This window comes from Oncorhynchus mykiss, chromosome 12 (genome assembly GCF_013265735.2).
Source record: "Oncorhynchus mykiss isolate Arlee chromosome 12, USDA_OmykA_1.1, whole genome shotgun sequence".
Classification (NCBI taxonomy): domain Eukaryota; kingdom Metazoa; phylum Chordata; class Actinopteri; order Salmoniformes; family Salmonidae; genus Oncorhynchus; species Oncorhynchus mykiss.
Window position 1 is genome coordinate 82311627 of NC_048576.1, and position 21232 is coordinate 82332858.

General features: G+C 45.9%; 1 protein-coding gene and 1 pseudogene across 2 annotated transcripts; both read left to right on the plus strand.

Moving 5' to 3' along the window:
• The first annotated feature begins 2460 nt into the window (after positions 1–2460).
• LOC110538998 lies at positions 2461–6421 on the plus strand (annotated as a pseudogene).
• A 2198-nt stretch (positions 6422–8619) lies between these two features.
• On the plus strand, positions 8620–20955 carry LOC110538647 (protein FAM117A). 2 transcript variants are annotated; one of them, XM_021625600.2, is made up of 8 exons: positions 8620–9166; positions 14049–14194; positions 18437–18532; positions 18781–18894; positions 19392–19499; positions 19673–19856; positions 19945–20101; positions 20184–20955. In XM_021625600.2, the coding sequence occupies exons 1-8, from the start codon at positions 9049–9051 to the stop codon at positions 20443–20445; spliced, it is 1185 nt and encodes a 394-aa protein (XP_021481275.2). In that variant the 5' UTR covers positions 8620–9048; the 3' UTR covers positions 20446–20955. The 2 variants fall into 2 exon arrangements, with proteins under 2 accessions (XP_021481275.2, XP_036794691.1); XM_036938796.1 differs by lacking the exons at positions 8620–9166; positions 14049–14194 and adding an exon at positions 17268–17746.
• The last annotated feature ends 277 nt before the right edge of the window (positions 20956–21232 follow it).

Genomic DNA, 21232 nt, shown 5'->3' on the forward strand with positions numbered 1-21232 from the left:
CCTATGTCAAAATGTTGGCCTGTATTTAATGCCTTTTGGACACATCTAACTAGCGTGATTCAAAGATACAAAACTATCCAAAAGCATTTATTTATCTATTTAAATTCTCCTCTCCTCTAGATCTCCTTATCCACGTCTTTCTCTGCACCTGACCCATCTGATCATTGTACCGTCTGTGTGTCAGTCTGTCTCAGCCCTGCCTCAGCCTATACTATCCTCTTGCCTGCCTGTCAAAATGACAGACAAACTGGAATGATGCACTTGCGATTAAGTCAGAACACTTGGAGGAGAAGGCTGAACTGAATTCTAACAAAAACATCAGCTATTCTTAGGTGTTTGTAAGTGGATGCAGGTTGAGTGTCGCTAACATAGTGGCTAGATGTGTATTTGATGCATGTGGCTGAATGATATTGGCATTGTTCCTCCATTGTACTGGGTTTTGGATGGCCTGAATCTCCAAATCATTGACCTGCTTGAGTAATCAGACATTACTGTTTCAGTATGTGTTCATGTGTGCAGCAATTGGTTACGTCTGTCTATCAACAGTTTTGTTGTCACGTTGCTTTTTATATTTTGTTGATGAATCTGATTTTATAAATCAAGTGTGCTGTTATTTTTACACATGCATATTTGGTTATTTTTTGTTCAATGACCTATGCTATTAGTTGCAATAAACTGCCTTATTTTTGTTATGTCAATCCCTTTTCAGTGAGTATTTTGTTCTCTGCAAGGGGTGTAAATGTTATTAAAGTATGTTTACCCTGAACTACTCCACTGGTTTCAACAGTATACATCTGTAATACTCATGTTGATTTTCTACTAACAAAAGGATTCCATTTAAGCAGCCCGTGATTAGTTGAGACAAGTATGTTAGTAAGCTATTGGGCCAAGAAAAAAGTAATTGATTTCAGTACATTGTGCTGCAAACCTGCAGGACCATCGCCCAGATTTTGCCTATCGGATATGATTAAATGCACAGAAATAGAATGGACAAATCATTGTCTTGAATGTGGATACCTTTCTATTCAATATATTTCTATGCATTTAATCCTGTACGAAAGGTGAAATCCAGATGGATAATTTTTGATAAACTGGGCCCAGGATTGTGTCCAAGGTGCTCTGTGGCACCATCTAGTGGTCCATTTACTGTGTCCCCAATCAATCAATTGGTGGGCAGTGCGTCTGCAGGGGTGGTGTCCAATTAACCGTCACATCAGGTCATTGTTCTGTTTCTAGAAGGCAGAGGGTTGGTATGTTTGATAGAACTTTGTAAAAACCAAATGTAAGATTTAGGATTGATTTGTAGGTTTATGCATGTTGGTAATGGGACATTTAGATGACTAAATTCACATTTAGTTTAGAGTGATTAACACTATGCTTAGCATAATTATATTTTCTCTTTCTGTAATACACATGACTTCCAGTGTTTGTGACACTCAAGGTGTGGGTTGATGGTCAATAGACTTATGTTATGGATTATTATCATATCTGTTGATAGTGGGTGATGCCAGACGATGTACAAGGACACACTTATTATTCACTGTAGTATTGTATTTATGACACTGTGACTCTGTAGCAGCTGACCAAGTCACTGCCTTCTGTTTTGACAAACCACAAGCTTCTTGGGCTGGTGTTTCCATAGCTGAATAAATCAGACTTTTATACCAAATCTTGGTATACAGTCTGAAGCAAAGCACTGCAGAATCGTGGTAATGTTCCTTACAAGCCAGAATGTTGAATAAAATGACATTTAAACTTACTCTATTGGTTGTCTGTGCAGTTGGTCCTTCAGCTGTTGGAAATTTGAGAGAAAATATCCATGGGAAAGTATTGTTTACTCAGATTTTTAGCGCACCGGTACTGAAGTAGACATTTCTAGCACTTGGCACAAAACCATGTAAACACCTTGTCTTATGTGTGCATGTACTTCCATCTCGTGTGTTCCGTCAGGAGAAAACACATCTTGATTGCCACACACAGAGCCATGTTTTGAAGTCTGTTTAATACTTTCCTGTGGATATTTTGTCATATTCTGACTAGCTGAACGACCAACACCCAGGACAATCATCAGAGTACGTTCCAATAATTGTATTCAACATTTGTGACAGACGAGGGACGTTTATTTTTTTTTTCTGTGTGTGTGGTATTGCCTACACAATTGAAGGCCCACGTTTGTGACAATAACATTTGGTGCTGTTTGATTATTATATAAGGGCCAGTCTCCAAGATGTCAGTTAGACATTTTCTGTGCCGAATGTGTCTCCTTGTTGCAACTTCTTATAAACCAGATTGGTTTTTGATTGACTTAGTCTGCGAATGCTCCTTTTTTTGTAAACCTAGACATTACTTTTACAATATGATTTTGTCTTGTGCAGATGATTATGTCTAAGTCCACTTCAAAGCCTTCCAGGCTCTTGGATGTTCTGTGCTGGCTTTGTGTTGGGGTTCTGTCTCTGTTTCATGGCCATTGCTTACTACAAAGCATATCAGATCTTTCAGGAGACAGTGCCCTTGCCCTCACGGACCAGCAGCCTCTTGGGTGTGCTCCCTTCAGGTAAATTGGAGCTACAGTATTTTTTTACACCTCTCTGAATATCTCCAACACACTCAGCTGCATGATCATCTTTCTCTCTCTCTCTCTCTCTCGCCCTCTCTCTCTCTCTCTCTCTCTCTCTCTCTCTCTCTCTCTCTCTCTCTCTCTCTCTCGCTCTCAGTACACTACTCTGCTGTTGCCACTAATGCCTCAGTCCTCTCACCTTTGCCCCCCTCCCCCACCCCCTCTTCGGGTCGACTGCTCTGCTGGGTGTTGACCTCACCCCAGACTCTGTGGACCAGAGCTAAACACATAGTGAACACCTGGGGGCCTCGCTGTGACACACTGCTCTTCATGAGCTCTAAGCAGGACCTCCTGTTCCCTGGGACCGTGCTGCCTCTGGCAACAGAGGAGGGACGGGCCAACCTGTACAATAAGACCATGGCCGCTTTCAACTTACTGCATGACGGGTAATGCTCCCACAACACCAGTATGTTCTCCGAATCTCTCTCACATTGATGGAGGACATGATTCTGGTGATCTGGAATCCATGTGGAATGGAAGATCTACAGTGCATTTGGAAACTATTCAGACCCCTTCCATTTTTCCACATTTTCTTCTGTTACAGCTGTATTCTAAAATGTATCAAATTAAACATACACACAATATCCTATAATGACAAAGTGAAAACAGGTTTTTAGAAATGTTTGCAAATACCTTAAACTGAAACACCTTATTTACAAAAGTATTCAGACCCTTTGCCATGAGACTTGAAATTGAGCTCAGGTGCATCCTTTCCATTGATTATCCTTGAGATGTTTCTTCAACTTGATTGGAGTCCACCTGTGGTAAATTCAATTGATTGGACATGATTTGGAAAGACCCACATCTGTCTATATAAGGTCCCACAGTTAACAGTGCATGTCAGAGCAAAACCAAGCTATGAGCTCGTAGGAATTGTCCGTAGAGCTCTGAGATAGGATTGTGTCGAGGCACAGCTCTGGGAAAGGGTTTCTACATCTCTGCAGCATAGAAGTTCCCCAAGAACACAGTGGCCTCCATCTTTCTTAAATTGAAGAAGTTTGTAACCACCAAGACTCTCACTAGAGCTAGCCATCTGGCCAAACTGAGCAATCGGGGGTGACCAAGAACCCGATGGTCACTCTGAGAGAGCTCCAGAGTTCCTCTGTGGAGATGGGAGAATCTTTCAGAAGGACAACCATCTCTGCAGCACTCCACCAATCAGTTATTTATGGTAGATTGGCCAGACGGAAGCCACTCCTCAGTAAAAGACACATGACAGCCCACTTGAAGTTTGCCAAAAGACACCTAAAGGACTCTCAGAACATGAGAAACAAGATTCCCTGGTCTGATGAAACCAAGATTGAACTCTTTGGCCTGAATGCCAAGCGTCTGATGGAAGCATCATGCTGTGGGGATTTTTTTCAGTGGCAAGGACTGGGAGACTAGTCAGGATCGAGGGAAAGATGAACGGCGCAAAGTACAGCGAGATCCTTGATGAAAACCTGCTCCAGAGTGCTCAGGACCTCAGACTGGGGCAAAGGTTCACCTTCCAACAGGACAAAGACCCTGAGCAAACAGCCAAGACAATGCAGGAGTGACTTCGGGACAAGTCTCAATGTGGCCTAGCCAGATCCCGGGCTTTAACCTGATCGAACATGAATATAGCTGTGCAGCGACGCTCCTCATTCAACTTGAGAGGATCTGCAGAGAAGAATGTGAGATACTCCCCAAAAACAGGTGTGCCAAGCTTGTAGCATCATACCCAAGAAGACTCAAGGCTGTAATTGCTGCCAAAGGTGCTTAAACAAAGGGTCTGAATACTTGTATTACAGTTTATATTTTATACATTTGCAAAAATATATAAAGAACTGTTTTTGTATTGTGATGGAGTATTGTGTGTAGATTGATGAAGAAAATAAACGATTTAATCAATTATAGAATAAGGCTGTAATGTAAGAGAAAAGTGAAGGGGTCTGAATACTTTCCAAATGTATGTAGTGCAATGTAGATGGAAGGGCTGATGACAGACTGTAAATATGCTCTTTTTTTGGTCACCTACACACAATGTCCCATAAATTTGCAAACATTTCTGAAAACATTATCTCGTTTCAGTATTCACACACCGGAGTCAATACATGTTAGAATCATATTTGGCAGTGATTACAGCTGTGAGTGTTTCTGGGTAAGTCTGTAAGTACTTTGTACACCTGGATTGTACAATATTTGTACATTATTCTTTTTAAAGATAAGTTTAAGTTTTGTTGATTGTTGATCATTGCTAGACAGCCATTATGAAGTCTTGTCATATATATTTTTTTAATAATTCCACTTCGACATTATGAGGTGTTGTAAGTAAGCCAGTAACACACAATCTCAAATTAATCCATTTTAAATTCAGGCTGTAACACAACAAAATGTTGGAAAGGTCAAGGGTGTGAATGTGTTCGGAAAGCACTATTTGTATGTGCTGGTGAAGGAGACAAACTATGCCTTCTGTCTTTGACCCCTCCTCTTTTCCTCCATTTCCAGTTACCTAGACAAGGCTGACTGGTTCCTCAAAGCTGATGATGACACCTATGTAATTGTGGAAAACATGCGTCTGCTCCTGTCTCGGTTCAGCCCAGACAAGCCTGTGTATCTGGGCAGACGTTTTCGCCGCTTTGTCCATCAAGGCTACATGAGTGGTGGTGCTGGCTATGTACTGAGCCGCGAGTCTGTGAGATGATACGTCAGGGCCCTGCACCATGGAACCTGCACCCAGTCCACCTCTGCAGAGGACCTACTACTGGGCTTCTGCCTCCAGAAGCTGGGAGTCCCGGCAGGGGACTCTAGAGACCACCAACACAGGGAAACCTTCCACCCCCTGTGGCTGGGTAAACTTCTCTGTACCGAAGACATACTGCCCAAATGGTTCCACCAGTACAACTATTACCCTTCCAAAGTGGTAACTAGGTCTACACTCTCAGTAGAACACATATCCAATGACCTCCCTTCAGTGCCATTGAGCTTCCTGCTCATCTGTTTTTTTTCTTTCTTTCTCCCTCTCTGTCAGGGTCCAGACTGTTGCTCCAATTCATCTGTATCCTTCCATTACGTTGAGCCAGTCAGAATGTACATGCTAGATTACTTCCTGTACCATCTCAGTCCAGTGGGGGGCCACAGCCCAAAGCTGGGTGAGACCAGAGAGGAATAAGCAGAGACCCCTTTCTATGGATTTGACAGTGACATCCCTGATAATAAACAATAATATACATGCTCGTACCGTAATTAATGATGTCATTCTCTTGTAAAGAGTTGTCTTGCAAACATTAAACAATGTTGTTACTAAAGTCATTAAGGTCCATGCTAGTTCAAACCAATTCATCATGATCTCGTCTGAATATTTGCCTAGTTACAGTATGTTGTCATACATTGAGTCAGTCATTAAAGTCATAGAGATCCGATTAAATACTATTCTAATTATATGGTTAAAATGCTGTCTTCCAGTGACATACTATGTTAGCTGAGGTTCCAAATTGGTGGGTGCGATGTAATAAATAATAATTGAACCTCAACCCGGGTAGTTTGAACTGTATAAGAGGCCCCTTGGAGCCTGTAGATCACTGAAGCGTTACTGGCCATTTGATTTATGTTTTCTTCTCCAACGCAGGTCTGTTGCGTCGTATTGTTTCAGAATAATGATAAGAGCTCTCATTTTCAATGTCTACAGCAGCATCAGCTAAAATAATTTGGTAGATCTATGGGCAAGCTGCAAGATCTGAACAGAATCTAACATTCTGGCTTGTATATAGGCCTTTTTAACACTCAAGTTGATCCAATATTGATAATGTCTTGATAAATTGTATACTAAACAAAAATATAAACGCAACATGTAAAGTGTTGGTCCCATGTTTCATTAGCTGAAATTAAAGATCCCAGCCATTTTCCATGTGCACAAAAAAGCTTCTCTCTCAAATGTTGTGCACAAATGTGTTTACATCCCTGTTAGTGAATTTCTCCTTTTCTAAGACTTTGGCACACCTGTCAGGTGGATGATTATCAAGAAGCTTATAAAACAACATGATCATTATACAGGTGCACCTTGTGCTGGGGACAATAAAATGCCATTCTAAAATGTGCAGTTTTGTCACACAACGCAATGCCACAGATGTCTCAAGTTTTGAGGGAGCGTGCAGTTGCCATGCATACTGCAGGAATGTCCATCAGAGCTGTGCCAGAGAATTTAATGTTCATTTCTTTGCTATTATCCACCTCGACGTGGTCTTAGAGAATTTAGCCGTATATCCAACTGGCTTCACAACCGCAGACCACCGGTAACCACACCAACCCAGGACCTCCACATTCGTCTTCTTCACCTGTGGACTCGTCTTAGACCAACCAACCGGACAGTTGATGAAACTGGATTTGCCCAACCAAAGAATTTTTGCTCAAACTGTCAGAATCCATCTCGGGAAGTTCATCTGCGTGCTCGTCGTCCACACCAGGGTCTTGACCTGGCTGCAGTTCGGTTTCTTAACCAACTTCAGTGGATAAATGCTCACTTTCATGGCCACTGGCACACTGGAGAAGTGTGGTCTTCATGGATGAATCCCAGGTTTCAACTGTACCGTACAGAATGCGTGTATGGCGTTGTGTGGGAGAACGGTTTGCTGATGTCTATGTTGTGAACAAAGTACCCCATGGTGGCGGTGGGGTTATGGTATGGGAAGGCATAAGCTAAGGACAACGAACACATTTACATTTTATCGATGGCAATTTGAATGCACAGAGATACTGTGACAAGATCCTGAGGCCCATTGTTGTGCCGTTCATCTGCTGCCACCACCACCTCATATTTCATCATGATAATGCATGGCCCTATGTCGCAAGGATCTGCACACAATTCCTTTAAGCTGAAACGGTCTCAGTTCTTCCATGGCCTGCATACTCACCAGACATGTCACCCATTGATCATGTTTGGTATGCTCTGGATTGACGTATACAGCAGTGTTCCAGTTCCCGTCAATATCCAGAAACTTTGCACAGCCATTGCCAGCAGCATACCACCCTGCATACCACTGCTGGCTTGCTTCTGAAGCGAAGCAGGTTTGGTCCTGGTTGGTCCCTGGATGGGAGAGCAGATGCTGCTGGAAGTGGTGTTGGAGGGCCAGTAGGAGGCACTCTTTTCTCTGGTCTAAAAGATATCCCAATGCTCCTGGGCAGTGATTGGGACACTGCCCTGTGTAGGGTGCAGTCTTTCGGATGAGATGTTAAAACGGGTGTCCTGACTCTCTGAGGTCATTAAAGATCCCATGGCACTTTTCGTAAGAGTAGGGGTGTTAACCCCGGTGTCCTGACTAAATTCCCAATCTGGCCCTCAAACCATCACGGTCACCTAATAATTTACAATTGGCTCATTCCTCCTCTCCCCTGTAACTATTCCCCAGGTCGTTGCTGCAAATGAGAACATGTTCTCAGTCAACTTACCTGGTAAAATAACAGAAAAATAAATTGAAGAGGAGTAGGGTAACAGGCCTGATCAATTATATGGAGTAGGGTAACAGGCCTGATCAATTATATGGAGTAGGGTAACAGGCCTGATCAATTATATGCGAAGGATATATCACACCAGATATTGACTGGTTTTCTGATCCACACCCTGCCCTTTTTTTTAAGGTATCTGTGAACAACGAATGCATATCTGTATTCCCAGTCATGAGAAATCAATAGATTAGGGCCTAATTTCATTTATTTCAATTTACTGATTTCCTTATATGAACTAACAAACTAAAACCTTTGAAATTGTTGCATGTTGCTTTTATATTTTTTTTTATCAGTGTTGATAAGGAGTTTAATCCATAATGTTCGAACATTAAAGAGGAATGTGTGTGAATGTATTGTGGGGGCAAAGGCATAGGAGTGAGAAGCCCTGGTGTACACTGCTGGTTTGAGATTTAATAAACTGGGAGGGAACATTATGACTTTCGAGGGCAGACCCTTGATAGATAGATAGATGGAGTTTATGACCAATAAAAGTTAACTCGTATTTTTCAGTACCCAACCAGATCAAGAATGTGTCATTCGCCTCGCCCACTTGTAAGTAAATTGGACACGAGAATTTAGCTAGTTGAGCTGTTGTCAGTTTCAGACACAAGATTTGGAAATATTTTGTCAACTGTGGAGCCTGATAGTTTACATAAAGTAAAGTTATAATAGCCAAGGGTGGATGATCAGGTTGGGCATTTAATGGTTTTATTGTGAACTAAATGCAGGGCTAATATTTTTGAGTTGTATTTATTTTAGTTCGAGAGAAAAGTTGGAGGAAATCATGGTGATCACAAAAGAAGCCTGGCTGCTAGCAAGAAGCTAACCATGTTGGATACTTATCATAAATATTGAAATACTGGCTAATGTAAACTGAAGAGGTAGCTAAAACTACTGATTGTGAGCTTTGATACGATTGCCTGTTGAAGTCGAAGTGTTTTCGGCTGCTTCATTTTGCACTTGGGGGGATGTCGTGCAGAAGTGAAGCGGCTCGGGGGGGCACCCCTTGTCTACAACCACTTCGAGCCACTGTCCCATTCCAGCTTCAAAACAAAGCACAACCGCACTGCAAAGATTCCAAGACTGGTAAATAAAAATTCTCATTTTGGTGCCAAATATTACACTATGGTGGGAATGTCGCTAGAGTTTGCATTGTTATTGCTGTCTAGCACTAGTCTAACGGGTATGTGGGCTATATATTATGATTAACTGTTATAGTATCTTACTGCTTAGCTACATGGGTCTATTTTACGTGCCTTTGGCCTCAATTTTTCTAAACAGACCACCGACTTACAGTGAATATAGCCTAATTTCCACCATGCATCAACCATCCCCCACCCTGCTCAAGCATGTGTTTTGATGTGGGTCTCTGTAGGACCCTATAAAAGGAAGTGTTGTAAAAGCAGAAATGTGCTACTTAATTTGAGAATAATGTCATGTTTTTTCCAAATCATTATTACACCATATAGCTGGAACATCATATAAATAGTTTTGTCAGTTACATACATGTAATAAAAAAACATCACAAATGATTGGAATGGCATCATAAAGAGTTCTCAGTAAAAGGAACACCTATGTGAGAATGCTATTCATTGACCACAGCTCAGCGTTCAATACCGTAGTGCCCTCAAAGCTCATCAATAAGCTAAGGACCCTGGGACTAAACACCTCCCTCTGCAACTGGATCCTGGACTTCCTGGCGGGCTACCACTAGGTGGTAAGGGTAGGTAACAACACATCCGCCACGCTGATCCTCAGCACAGGGGCCACTCAGGGGTGCGTGCTTAGTCCACTCCTGTACTTCCTGTTAGCTCATGACTGCATGACTAGGCACGACTCCAACACCACCATTAAATTTGCAGATGACACAACAATGGTAGGCCTGATCACTGACAACGATGAGACAGCCTATAGGAAGGTGGTCAGAGACCTGGCCGTGTGGTGCCAGGACAACAACCTCTCCCTCAACGTGATCAAGACAAAGGAGATGATTGTGCACTACAGGAAAAAGAGGACAGAGCACGCCCCCATTCTCATCAACGGGGCTGCAGTGGAGCATGTTGAGCGCTTCAAGTTCCTTGGTCAAATCAAATCAAATTTTATTTTGATGGTGTCCACATCGCTAACAAACTAACATGGTCCAAGCACACCAAGACCGTCGTGAAGAGGGCACAACAAAATATATTCCACCTCAGGAGACATGGGTCCTCAGATCCTCAAAAGGTTCTACAGCTGCACTATCGAGAGCATCACTGCCTGGTATTGCAACTGCTCGGCCTCCGACCGCAAGGCACTACAGAGGGTAGTGCGAACGGCCCAGTACATCACCGGGGCCAAGCTTCCTGCCATCCAGGACCTCTATACCAGGCGGTGTCAGAGGAAGACTCCAGCCAGCCTAGTTATAGACTGTTCTCTCTGCTACCGCACAGCAAGCGATACCGGAGTGGCAAGTCTAGGTCCATGAGGCTTCTAAACAGCTTTTACCCCCAAACCATGAGACTGCTGAACATCTAATCAAATGGCTACCCAGGCTATTTGCGCACCCCCCCCCCCCCCCCCCCCTTACACCGTTGCTACTCTGTTGTTATCATCTATGCAAAGTCACTTTAATAACTCTACCTACATGTACATATTAACTCGACTAACCGGCGCACCCGCAAATTGACTGTACCGGTAGCCCCCTGTATATAGTCTCGCTATTGTTATTTTACTGCTGCTCTTTAATTAGTTGTTACTTTTATTTATTATTCATAATTTTTTAAACTGCATTGTTGATTTAAGGACTTGTAAGTAAGCATTTCACTGTGAGGTCTACACCTGTTGTATTCGGCTCATGTGACTAATACAATTTGATTAACCACGTTTCCATCCAGAGTATTAATGCGACTAAAGTGGTACCATATAAACAATAAGTCACTACAAGTAGTTTCAGTACAATTTTATAAATGCCGACAGGTTATTTGTTCGTTCGAAATGGTGGGATCTTTTTGTGTCAGTAAAATGTATTATGTGAGAAATGATAACTGCAGTGGAGGCTGGTGGGAGGTGCTGTAGGAGGATGGGCTCATTGTAAAGACTGGAATGGTATAAATGGAACAGTATCAAACACCAAATATAAGGAAACCATATGTACAGTGCCTTGCAAAAGTATTCGGCCCCCTTGAACTTTGCGACCTTTTGCCACATTTCAGGCTTCAAACATAAAGATATAAAACTGTATTTTTTTTGTGAAGAATCAACAACAAGTGGGACACAATCATGAAGTGGAACGACATTTATTGGATATTTCAAAGTTTTTTAACAAATCAAAAACTGAAAAATTGGGCGTGCAAAATTATTCAGCCCCTTTACTTTCAGTGCAGCAAACTCTCTCCAGAAGTTCAGTGAGGATCTCTGAATGATCCAATGTTGACCTAAATGACTAATGATGATAAATACAATCCACCTGTGTGTAATCAAGTCTCCGTATGAATGCACCTGCACTGTGATAGTCTCAGAGGTCCGTTAAAAGCGCAGAGAGCATCATGAAGAACAAGGAGCACACCAGGCAGGTCCGAGATACTGTTGTGAAGAAGTTTAAAGCCGGATTTGGATACAAAGATTTCCCAAGTTTTAAACATCCCAGAGCACTGTGCAAGCGATTATTGAAATGGAAGGAGTATCAGACCACTGCAAATCTACCAAGACCTGGCCGTCCCTCTAAACTTTCAGCTCATACAAGGAGAAGACTGATCAGAGATGCAGCCAAGAGGCCCATGATCACTCTGGATGAACTGCAGAGATCTACAGCTGAGGTGGGAGACTCTGTCCATAGGACAACAATCAGTCGTATATTGCACAAATCTGGCCTTTATGGAAGAGTGGCAAGAAGAAAGCCATTTCTTAAAGATATCCATAAAAAGTGTCGTTTAAAGTTTGCCACAAGCCACCTGGGAGACACACCAAACATGTGGAAGAAGGTGCTCTGGTCAGATGAAACCAAAATTGAACTTTTTGGCAACAATGCAAAACGTTATGTTTGGCGTAAAAGCAACACAGCTGAACACACCATCCCCACTGTCAAACATGGTGGTGGCAGCATCATGGTTTGGGCCTGCTTTTCTTCAGCAGGGACAGGGAAGATGGTTAAAATTGATGGGAAGATGGATGGAGCCAAATACAGGACCATTCTGGAAGAAAACCTGATGGAGTCTGCAAAAGACCTGAGACTGGGACGGAGATTTGTCTTCAACAAGACAATGATCCAAAACATAAAGCAAAATCTACAATGGAATGGTTCAAAAATAAACATATCCAGGTGTTAGAATGGCCAAGTCAAAGTCCAGACCTGAATCCAATCGAGAATCTGTGGAAAGAACTGAAAACTGCTGTTCACAAATGCTCTCCATCCAACCTCACTGAGCTCGAGCTGTTTTGCAAGGAGGAATGGGAAAACATTTCAGTCTCTCGATGTGCAAAACTGATAGAGACATACCCCAAGCGACTTACAGCTGTAATCGCAGCAAAAGGTGGCGCTACAAAGTATTAACTTAAGGGGGCTGAATAATTTTGCACGCCCAATTTTTCAGTTTTTGATTTGTTAAAAAAGTTTGAAATATCCAATAAATGTCGTTCCACTTCATGATTGTGTCCCACTTGTTGTTGATTCTTCACAAAAAAATACAGTTTTATATCTTTATGTTTGAAGCCTGAAATGTGGCAAAAGGTTGCAAAGTTCAAGGGGGCCGAATACTTTCGCAAGGCACTGTATGACTCCGTTCCATTAATTATGTTACAGCCTTTACAATGAGCCCATCCTCCTTTAGCTCCTCCCACCAGCCTCCACTGAATAACCATCATATTGAAGTGAACTTGGAGTCGAGATGATATGGTGTGTGTGGTCCTCCCATTATTACTGGGGGAAACGATGCAGTTTATTAGGTGACAGAGGAAATAAGTTCTGAACTTCACAGGGTGATGAAAGTGCACAGTGATCTTGATGCTCCATTCCAATAGATAGAGGGTATTGTTCTGGTGACATGATTGATGCTTGACTGCCGTTTGACAAATACAAATATTCTCGCTCTTACCCGTTTTAATCTCATCGTGTAGACCACCCTACCCGCACTGTATCTTTGAGCTGTTTGGTAGAGCCAGAGTAAGCACATGTTCTATTTACCGCATCAGGTTTGGTGACAACTATCAAACATCACATAGCTTTAGTATACGCTACATATCGTGATTATTTTAATCAGTAAAATGGCCTTGATAAATGGTCAGTGTTAATATTATTATTTGTATTGCCCCTGAACTCTCTGAAGGTGTTTTTAAAAGTGTAATATTTAATTACACTACCTACCACTGTACCCTCTCATGTACCAATGTCAATAGAGGTTTTAAGGGACCTTTTGTTTTGTGGCCTGTAATTCCACAGTGTGTTTCAACAGTACACTGTAATGATGCACCAGTAACTCGAGTGCTTGTTCTGTGGTGTTTATTTATACATCCTGTTTGCCCTGGGAAGTGGTGTGAGTTGGGGAAAAGGTTTCAGGAGTAGAATCGTTGCCAGTCTTGTGCAACATGTCTTTGGAGGGCTTTGCTGTAGGCTCAGTGGCTTGGCTCACACCTGCCAGAGATGACTTACAAAGAGCTGACAATACACACCTACTTGTACTACGAGCTCACCAAGCCCTACGAGGGGAGGTGGGGTCCGGGGGAGGCCATTTTATGTACTCCTGCTGGTGCTAAAATAGTTTTGAGCCTCCTTTATGATGTGACTGTTTGTTCCAACTATGTTGCACCGGTAGGCTGAGCATTGAGTTTGTCAGACCAATATGCTGTCAACCTGGGCACCGTCACACAAAACAGCCCTCCATACAAGATTAGCATCTGTCTTCTGTTAGAAATATTGACCTAATCACACACTCGCAGTATAAAGCAGACACGTTTCATATCAGTAAATGTGATGTCTTTTGGCTGTTTCCTTCAGGCGACAGGAGCAAGTCTCGCCCCCCAAAGCCGACCATTCGTCGCACCCTGTCCCTGGATACAATTGTTGGACCATATCTGCAGGGCCGGTGGCCCAAGGAGGCAGAGAGCCAAGGAGTCACCTGTGTCAATGACAAGGCCACACAGGTAAACTCACCGGACTCAGTCACAGCCCAAATGTGAATTTAACATTAACATCCATTAACTCCTATATATCTGAAACCGAGAGGAATATACTCTTGTCAAGCCTGTATTGATATTGCTTAAAAGCCATCTTTTTTTTTTTTTCATCATCTCTACTGTCTCTTCAACCTCAACCTACCTACTCCCCCCCCCCCCCCCCCTACTGTCTCTTCAACCTCAACCTACCCCTGCCCCCCCCCCTCTACTGTCTCTTCAACCTCAACCTACCCCTGTGCCCCCCCTCTACTGTCTCTTCAACCTCAACCTACCCCTGCCCCCCCCTCTACTGTCTCTTCAACCTCAACCTACCCCTGTGCCCCCCCCTCTGCTGTCTCTTCAACCTACCCCTGCCCCCCCCTCTACTGTCTCTTCAACCTCAACCTACCCCTGTGCCCCCCCCCTCTACTGTCTCTTCAACCTCAACCTACCCCTGCCCCCCCCTCTACTGTCTCTTCAACCTCAACCTACCCCTGTGCCCCCCCCTCTGCTGTCTCTTCAACCTACCCCTGCCCCCCCCTCTACTGTCTCTTCAACCTCAACCTACCCCTGCCCCCCCCTCTACCGTCTCTTCAACCTCCACCTACCCCTGTGCCCCCCCCTCTACTGTCTCTTCAACCTCAACCTACCCCTGCCCCCCCCCCCTCTACTGTCTCTTCAACCTCAACCTACCCCTGCCCCCCCCCCCCCTCTACTGTCTCTTCAACCTCAACCTACCCCTGCCTCCTCTACTGTCTCCAACCTCAACCTACCCCTGCCCCCCCCTCTACAGTCTCTTCAACCTCAACCTACCCCTGCCCCCCCTCTACTGTCTCTTCAACCTCCACCTACCCTTGTGCCCCCCATCTACTGTCTCTTCAACCTCAACCTACCCCTGCCCCCCCCCCCCCTCTACTGTCTCTTCAACCTCAACCTACCCCTCCCCACCCCTCTACTGTCTCTTCGACCTCAACCTACCTACCCCCCCCCCCCCCCACTGTCTCTTCAACCTCAACCTACCCCTGCCTCCTCTACTGTCTCCAACCTCAACCTACCCCTGTCCCCCCCTCTACAGTCTCTTCAACCTCAACCTACCCCTGCCCCCCCTCTACTGTCTCTTCAACCTCCACCTACCCCTGCCCCCCCTCTACTGTCTCTTCAACCTCCACCTGCCCCCCCTCTACAGTCTCTTCAACCTCAACCTACCCCTGCCCCCCCTCTACAGTCTCTTCAACCTCAACCTACCCCTGCCCCCCCCCCCCTCTACAGTCTCTTCAACCTCCACCTACCCCTGCCCCCCCTCTACTGTCTCTTCAACCTCCACCTACCCCTGCCCCCCCTCTACAGTCTCTTCAACCTCAACCTACCCCTGCCCCCCCCTCTACAGTCTCTTCAACCTCAACCTACCCCTGCCCCCCCTCTACTGTCTCTTCCACCTACCCTTGTGCCCCCCATCTACTGTCTCTTCAACCTCAACCTACCCCTGTGCCCCCCCCTCTACTGTCTCTTCAACCTCAACCTACCCCTGTGCCCCCCCATCTACTGTCTCTTCAACCTCAACCTACCCCTGTGCCCCCCCTCTACTGTCTCTTCAACCTCAACCTACCCCTGCCCCCCCCTCTACAGTCTCTTCAACCTCAACCTACCCCTGCCCCCCCTCTACTGTCTCTTCAACCTCAACCTACCCCTGTGCCCCCCCATCTACTGTCTCTTCAACCTCAACCTACCCCTGTGCCCCCCCCTCTACTGTCTCTTCAACCTCAACCTACCCCTGTGCCCCCCCCCTCTACTGTCTCTTCAACCTACCACTGTGCCCCCCCCCTCTGCTGTCTCTTCAACCTACCACTGTGCCCCCCCCCTCTGCTGTCTCTTCAACCTACCCCTGCCCCCCCCCTCTACTGTCTCTTCAACCTCAACCTACCCCTTCCCCCCCCCTCTACTGTCTCTTCGACCTCAACCTAAACCCCCCCCCCCCCCCCCCACTGTCTCTTCAACCTCAACCTACCCCTGCCCCCCCCTCCTCTACTGTCTCCAACCTCAACCTACCCCTGCCCCCCCCTCTACTGTCTCTTCAACCTCAACCTACCCCTGCCCCCCCTCTACTGTCTCTTCAACCTCAACCTACCCCTGCCCCCCTCTACTGTCTCTTCAACCTCAACCTACCCCTGTGCCCCCCCCTCTGCTGTCTCTTCGACCTCAACCTACCCCCCCCCCCCCCCCCCCCACTGTCTCTTCAACCTCAACCTACCCCTGCCCCCCCCTCCTCTACTGTCTCCAACCTCAACCTACCCCTGCCCCCCCTCTACTGTCTCTTCAACCTCAACCTACCCCTGTGCCCCCCCCCTCTACTGTCTCTTCAACCTCAACCTACCCCTGCCCCCCCCTCCTCTACTGTCTCCAACCTCAACCTACCCCTGCCCCCCCTCTACTGTCTCTTCAACCTCAACCTACCCCTGTGCCCCCCTCTACTGTCTCTTCAACCTACCCCTGTCCCCCCCCTCTACTGTCTCTTCAACCTCAACCTATCCCTGTGCCCCCCCATCTACTGTCTCTTCAACCTCAACCTACCCCTGTGCCCCCCCTCTACTGTATCCACCCCCCATCTAGTGCACAAAGCCTGGGCTAACCTAACCACACTCCACCACTGTACCCTCAATTTTGACACAGTTTATACTGAACAAACCCCCTGCCCTTGTCTGCCATTATCTCCTTTCTTCAGTAATGAAACTGTCACATTTTCCCATTCAACCAGCTTCTTGTGGATTTGGGGAGTTCCCCTCTGCCACAAACACACAAACTAAAGAGATACCCAATCTAAACAATTTGTAGTAACAGGTTCAAAACCCCTTTGTAATATTTAAAAGTAAATCTACATCAAATAAAGCACGAGGCTGAACTGGGATTCAAAGCGTTAGACACCCAGAACATTCCATCACCTTTTGACCGGATCTTTTTATAGCCCTGTGTCCCGTGATCTCTCCAGTCATGTTTGGTTTAAAGAGGAGGAGGGGGGGGGGGGGGGGGGAGGGAGAAGTAACACTACACTGACAGGGTTGGGTAACTGACTGTCCCTCCGTGACACATTTAGCCACGATGTCTGACCACGGCTCCACCAGATAGGGCGGAAGATGGCGTCAAGGTTTTTTGTCATTTATAGCCCGGGACCGACACTGTTACACTACTGTGCGTCATGACATCAGTGTGGAACTCTGTGAGAGGACTGAGAGCTCTAGGAGACTAGACCCAGAGAGAAGACTGCATTTTGGGGAAACGTGACCTGGAGAGGAACCTGCATTTGGAGGAGAGGAGGCCCAGAGAAAATAGCTAAGTTAGGGGGAGGCAGAACAGGAAAAAATAAATTGATGTTGAGGTGAAATTGGCCATCAGCAAGAGGATCCTGTCCAGGCTGTGTGTGAAGCAGGAGTGTGGAGACGAGGGAGGGCAGCTCAGCAGATAGACCGCCACACACCCACATCCTCCCGTCTGCCAGCAACGCTCACCCCAGGGCTTGTGGGCATTAGAGGAGTGGGGCCTATGTCGGTAGGAACTCTCCACTGTCCTCTCTTCTTCCTCCTCCTCTTGCATGTGAAGACATGGAGCTCAGTTGTGATGAATGAAGGAGGGACAGCACAGGATGTCACCATGTTGATTACCCAAACTATGTGGCGGTCTCCTATTCTGTGTGAATACAGCTGTCAGTCTACATGTTTTGTGTACTAATGTTAAACTGTGTCTGTGCTGCTGTAGCTGACATGTGTCCCTTGTGTATTTGCATTGCTGTGGTTTTTGTTTTACTCATTTGTAGGGCGTGTTGTCAGCAACAGTGGTTTACTCCTCGCCTGCCTGTCTGCCTCTGCACAGCTGTGTAGCTGGCAGGTGTGCCTGACAGCTGTAGGGCACCACTTCTGTACTCTAGTCAAATCATGTAGCTCGGGTGATGTTTCACTTCCATAGGTGTCAATTGTACAGCGAGAGAAGAGCAAAACGGGTTCACCGCTCTGTAATGTTCTACTGAAAGGTCAATCTTAGAACTCGTAGATAAAGTTACCAGTTGTGTAGTTAAATGATTGACAAGAACGTAATCCTGTCTGACTCCAATCCAATCTGCAAAGTTTCCACAGCAAAAAACTATTTTTAAGTCAGTTTCGTTTTTCAGAAAGTGTGTGTTGTGTGCAGAGTTGTATAAACAACATATGGCTGGTTACTATAACAACCCTGCTCCTTCCATAGACTCCCAGCTCCTGGGCAGAGGAGACTCGGGGAAGAAGAAGTGTTGGCGGACACAAACGCTCAGCATCATGGGGCAGCGCTGAACACTTGAGGGATGTGAGTACTTTCTTTGAATGTAAATGTTTACTAAAAAAGGTCCTTTAACCAGGAGCTTGTCAATCAAACATCATTCTCACAATACACCAGTAAAACTCAGAGATGGGACTATTTTTACTCTCCTGTTGTCTGCAGAGACTCGGCCAGTCACTCCCCTCTCTCCCTGTTGAATTATTCCTCCCCTCATTCTTTCCTCTGAAAGACGAGCGTCTCTTCTAAGTCCTTTTCCCTCTATGACTTGGCCTCAGGTGGTTAAGCTCAAGCACCAGCTGCAGAAGCGCTCCCGACACGCCCCTCCCTCTGGGGGATATGAGCGTCCCCACCACCCCCTACCTGGAGGCCATGTGCCAGGCGCTACACAGGTACGTCCTATACAGCCCTCCCCATAATACTGTGGATTTGATCTGTACTCTGAACCCGTCCTTATTTATACTGCAACTTGTTTACTTGAATTTAAAATGTTATTTTTGAATTTGAATGTCCCCTGGATGACAGTAACGTAAGATCATGTATGCAGACAGTGGGACCCAGGAGGTGTTCGGAGTATTCACTGACACAGAACACTGATGGTTGGCCTCCTGAGTTTCTCAGGCAGAGTAGAGAGACGTTAGCAACAGGGCTAGAAAAACAGCACTGCTTTTCTTAGGAGCTGGTGTCATCAAGCTGCCTGGTTGCACCATCGCCACGCTATGACAGGAATGCACATTGACAGGAATACACTCGTACTCATACGCGTAGCTACATGGCCTTTGGTACATACCCTCACACTCAAGCCCCTTTGTGTGGAACAGATAAGATGAGAGCATACACACTCCTGTGCTCCTTTTTCATGTGTCCTTGGTGACCCCCTCCCCCCCAGACGGTGCCCCTGAGCAGGTTGGCCCCTCGGCTGCGGCGCAGTGTGGAAGGTCTGAACCTGGAGCTGGAGGGGGTCTTTGTGTCAGAGACACCTGAGGACCAGCACAAGGTGAGCATGTTTAAATACAGCCTATCTGCTTGGGCACCGGCTGGCTTAGATCCATGATCTCAACCCTCTATGGAGCCACTGGATCCCTCTAGTGACAGCAAATTAGCTCTTATTTCTCTCCAATGGCTAGTGTCCCATAGCCTCACTGTACCCTCTCCCTGTTCCCCTGTTAGATCCTGGATGTCCCAGATGGCCACAGAGCCCCAGTTCCTGCCCAGAGGTGCAGCAGTGGTACCCAGAGTGAACCCTCCCCTGCCTCGTTCGACTCTGCATTGCTCTCTCCATCTGAGTCTCCCTGTTCCCTGAACCCAGCTCTTCTCTCCCCATCTCAGTCTCCCTGCCCCATGGGAGAGCCAGGTGAGTAAATGGATGGTTTGTTAGACTTGAATGACTTAAATACCGTAGTGTACCCTTTTTAAATCATTTTTTCCCCCTCTCTGTGTAGACCCTGTGGACTGTGAGACCGTGTGCCCCTCTCCAGTTGTTCTGGACCCCTCCCTGTTGCAGCCCTCCTCCTCCCCTCGTCCCAACAAGACCTACTCCTTCCAGAGGGAGCCCCCTGAAGGCTGTGAGCGAGTACGTGTAGTGTGTGAAGAGGCTATGTGAGTATTGAAACACACAGAGACTTTGTGTAATTAGAAATGATTTGGGCTAATCGTCTCTCTTTCTGTCCCTCAACCCCAGGTCTCCCTGTCAGAGAGAGCCTCTCCTCCAGGTATCCTGCCCTGACCCCAACAAGGTGAATTTCACTCCCCATGGAGGCTCTGCCTTCTGCCCTGTCAGTCTGCTCAAGCCCTTGCTGCCCTCCATGGACCTCCTGTTCCGCGGCCTGTCAGTCTCGCCTGTCACAGGCTGCTCAGGTCAAGGCTCTGCCCCCTACCAGACAGTTGGGCATTCGGTTGGGGGCTACATGAGTGGATCCCTCCAGGACACAACCACCATGTGACTGTGGAGATGGGGTTGTTTTCAGACTAATGAGGATGGATTTATCCTAATAGATTAAATCAAGATGGCTGCCACCACCTTGTCAGAGACTGTTATGACAAGCCTCCAGATCTATTCAACTAAGATCAACAAAAAGAGACCTCTACAGTGGGTCCTCTGTGGGATCAGGATCAAATCTGTCATTGGTGTTCTATCCTGATTCTCAGAGGGACTTGCTGCTCTGGGTACATTGATAGTCACTTGCCCCCTTGGTTAGGGGGGGGGTAAATAAGTTGTACAAATGTTTGTGTGACACTTTTATTCTACACAACTTGGCCTTGCTCTGATACCCTTAGATTTGTTATAGTTAGAGCTTGGAGTCAGAGATGTACTAATTAGTGATGCCCGGGTTGACTCATAACCCGCAGTCCCCGCGGTTATATCTGTGGGGCGGATGGGTTTAGAGTCATTAAATATTGTGTGGCGGGTGGCAGGCTGGTTGAATAAAGAGAAATAATACCTTTAAAAAATCCATAAATGTGTAATTATTGTGCAATTTATAAAGGCTACATTGTCGTTCATCTTTCATTATTTTCGGCTATCTGGTATTAGTGCATAAACCTAATCTGCAGGGCTTAACTGTAGGCACGCCAAATAGCCCACAGCCAATCGCCAAGTAATACTTTTGGGAACAGGCAGAAAAAGTTATCAATACACAGAGGCAAAAAGGACATTGTTTTAATTCAATAAGACAAAAGCTATGACAGGAGAGTTGAAAACAAAGAGAAGGGAGGGCCAGAAAAGTCATG

Bases quoted from the DNA above. Each gene is read 5' to 3' on its own strand.
- LOC110538647 (XM_021625600.2), top strand. From the start codon at position 9,049: ATGTCGTGCAGAAGTGAAGCGGCTCGGGGGGGCACCCCTTGTCTACAA. The intron at 9,167-14,048 runs GTAAATAAAAAT...TGTTTCCTTCAG, and splicing joins CTGCAAAGATTCCAAGACTG to GCGACAGGAGCAAGTCTCGC. The intron at 18,895-19,391 runs GTACGTCCTATA...CCTCCCCCCCAG, and splicing joins ATGTGCCAGGCGCTACACAG to ACGGTGCCCCTGAGCAGGTT.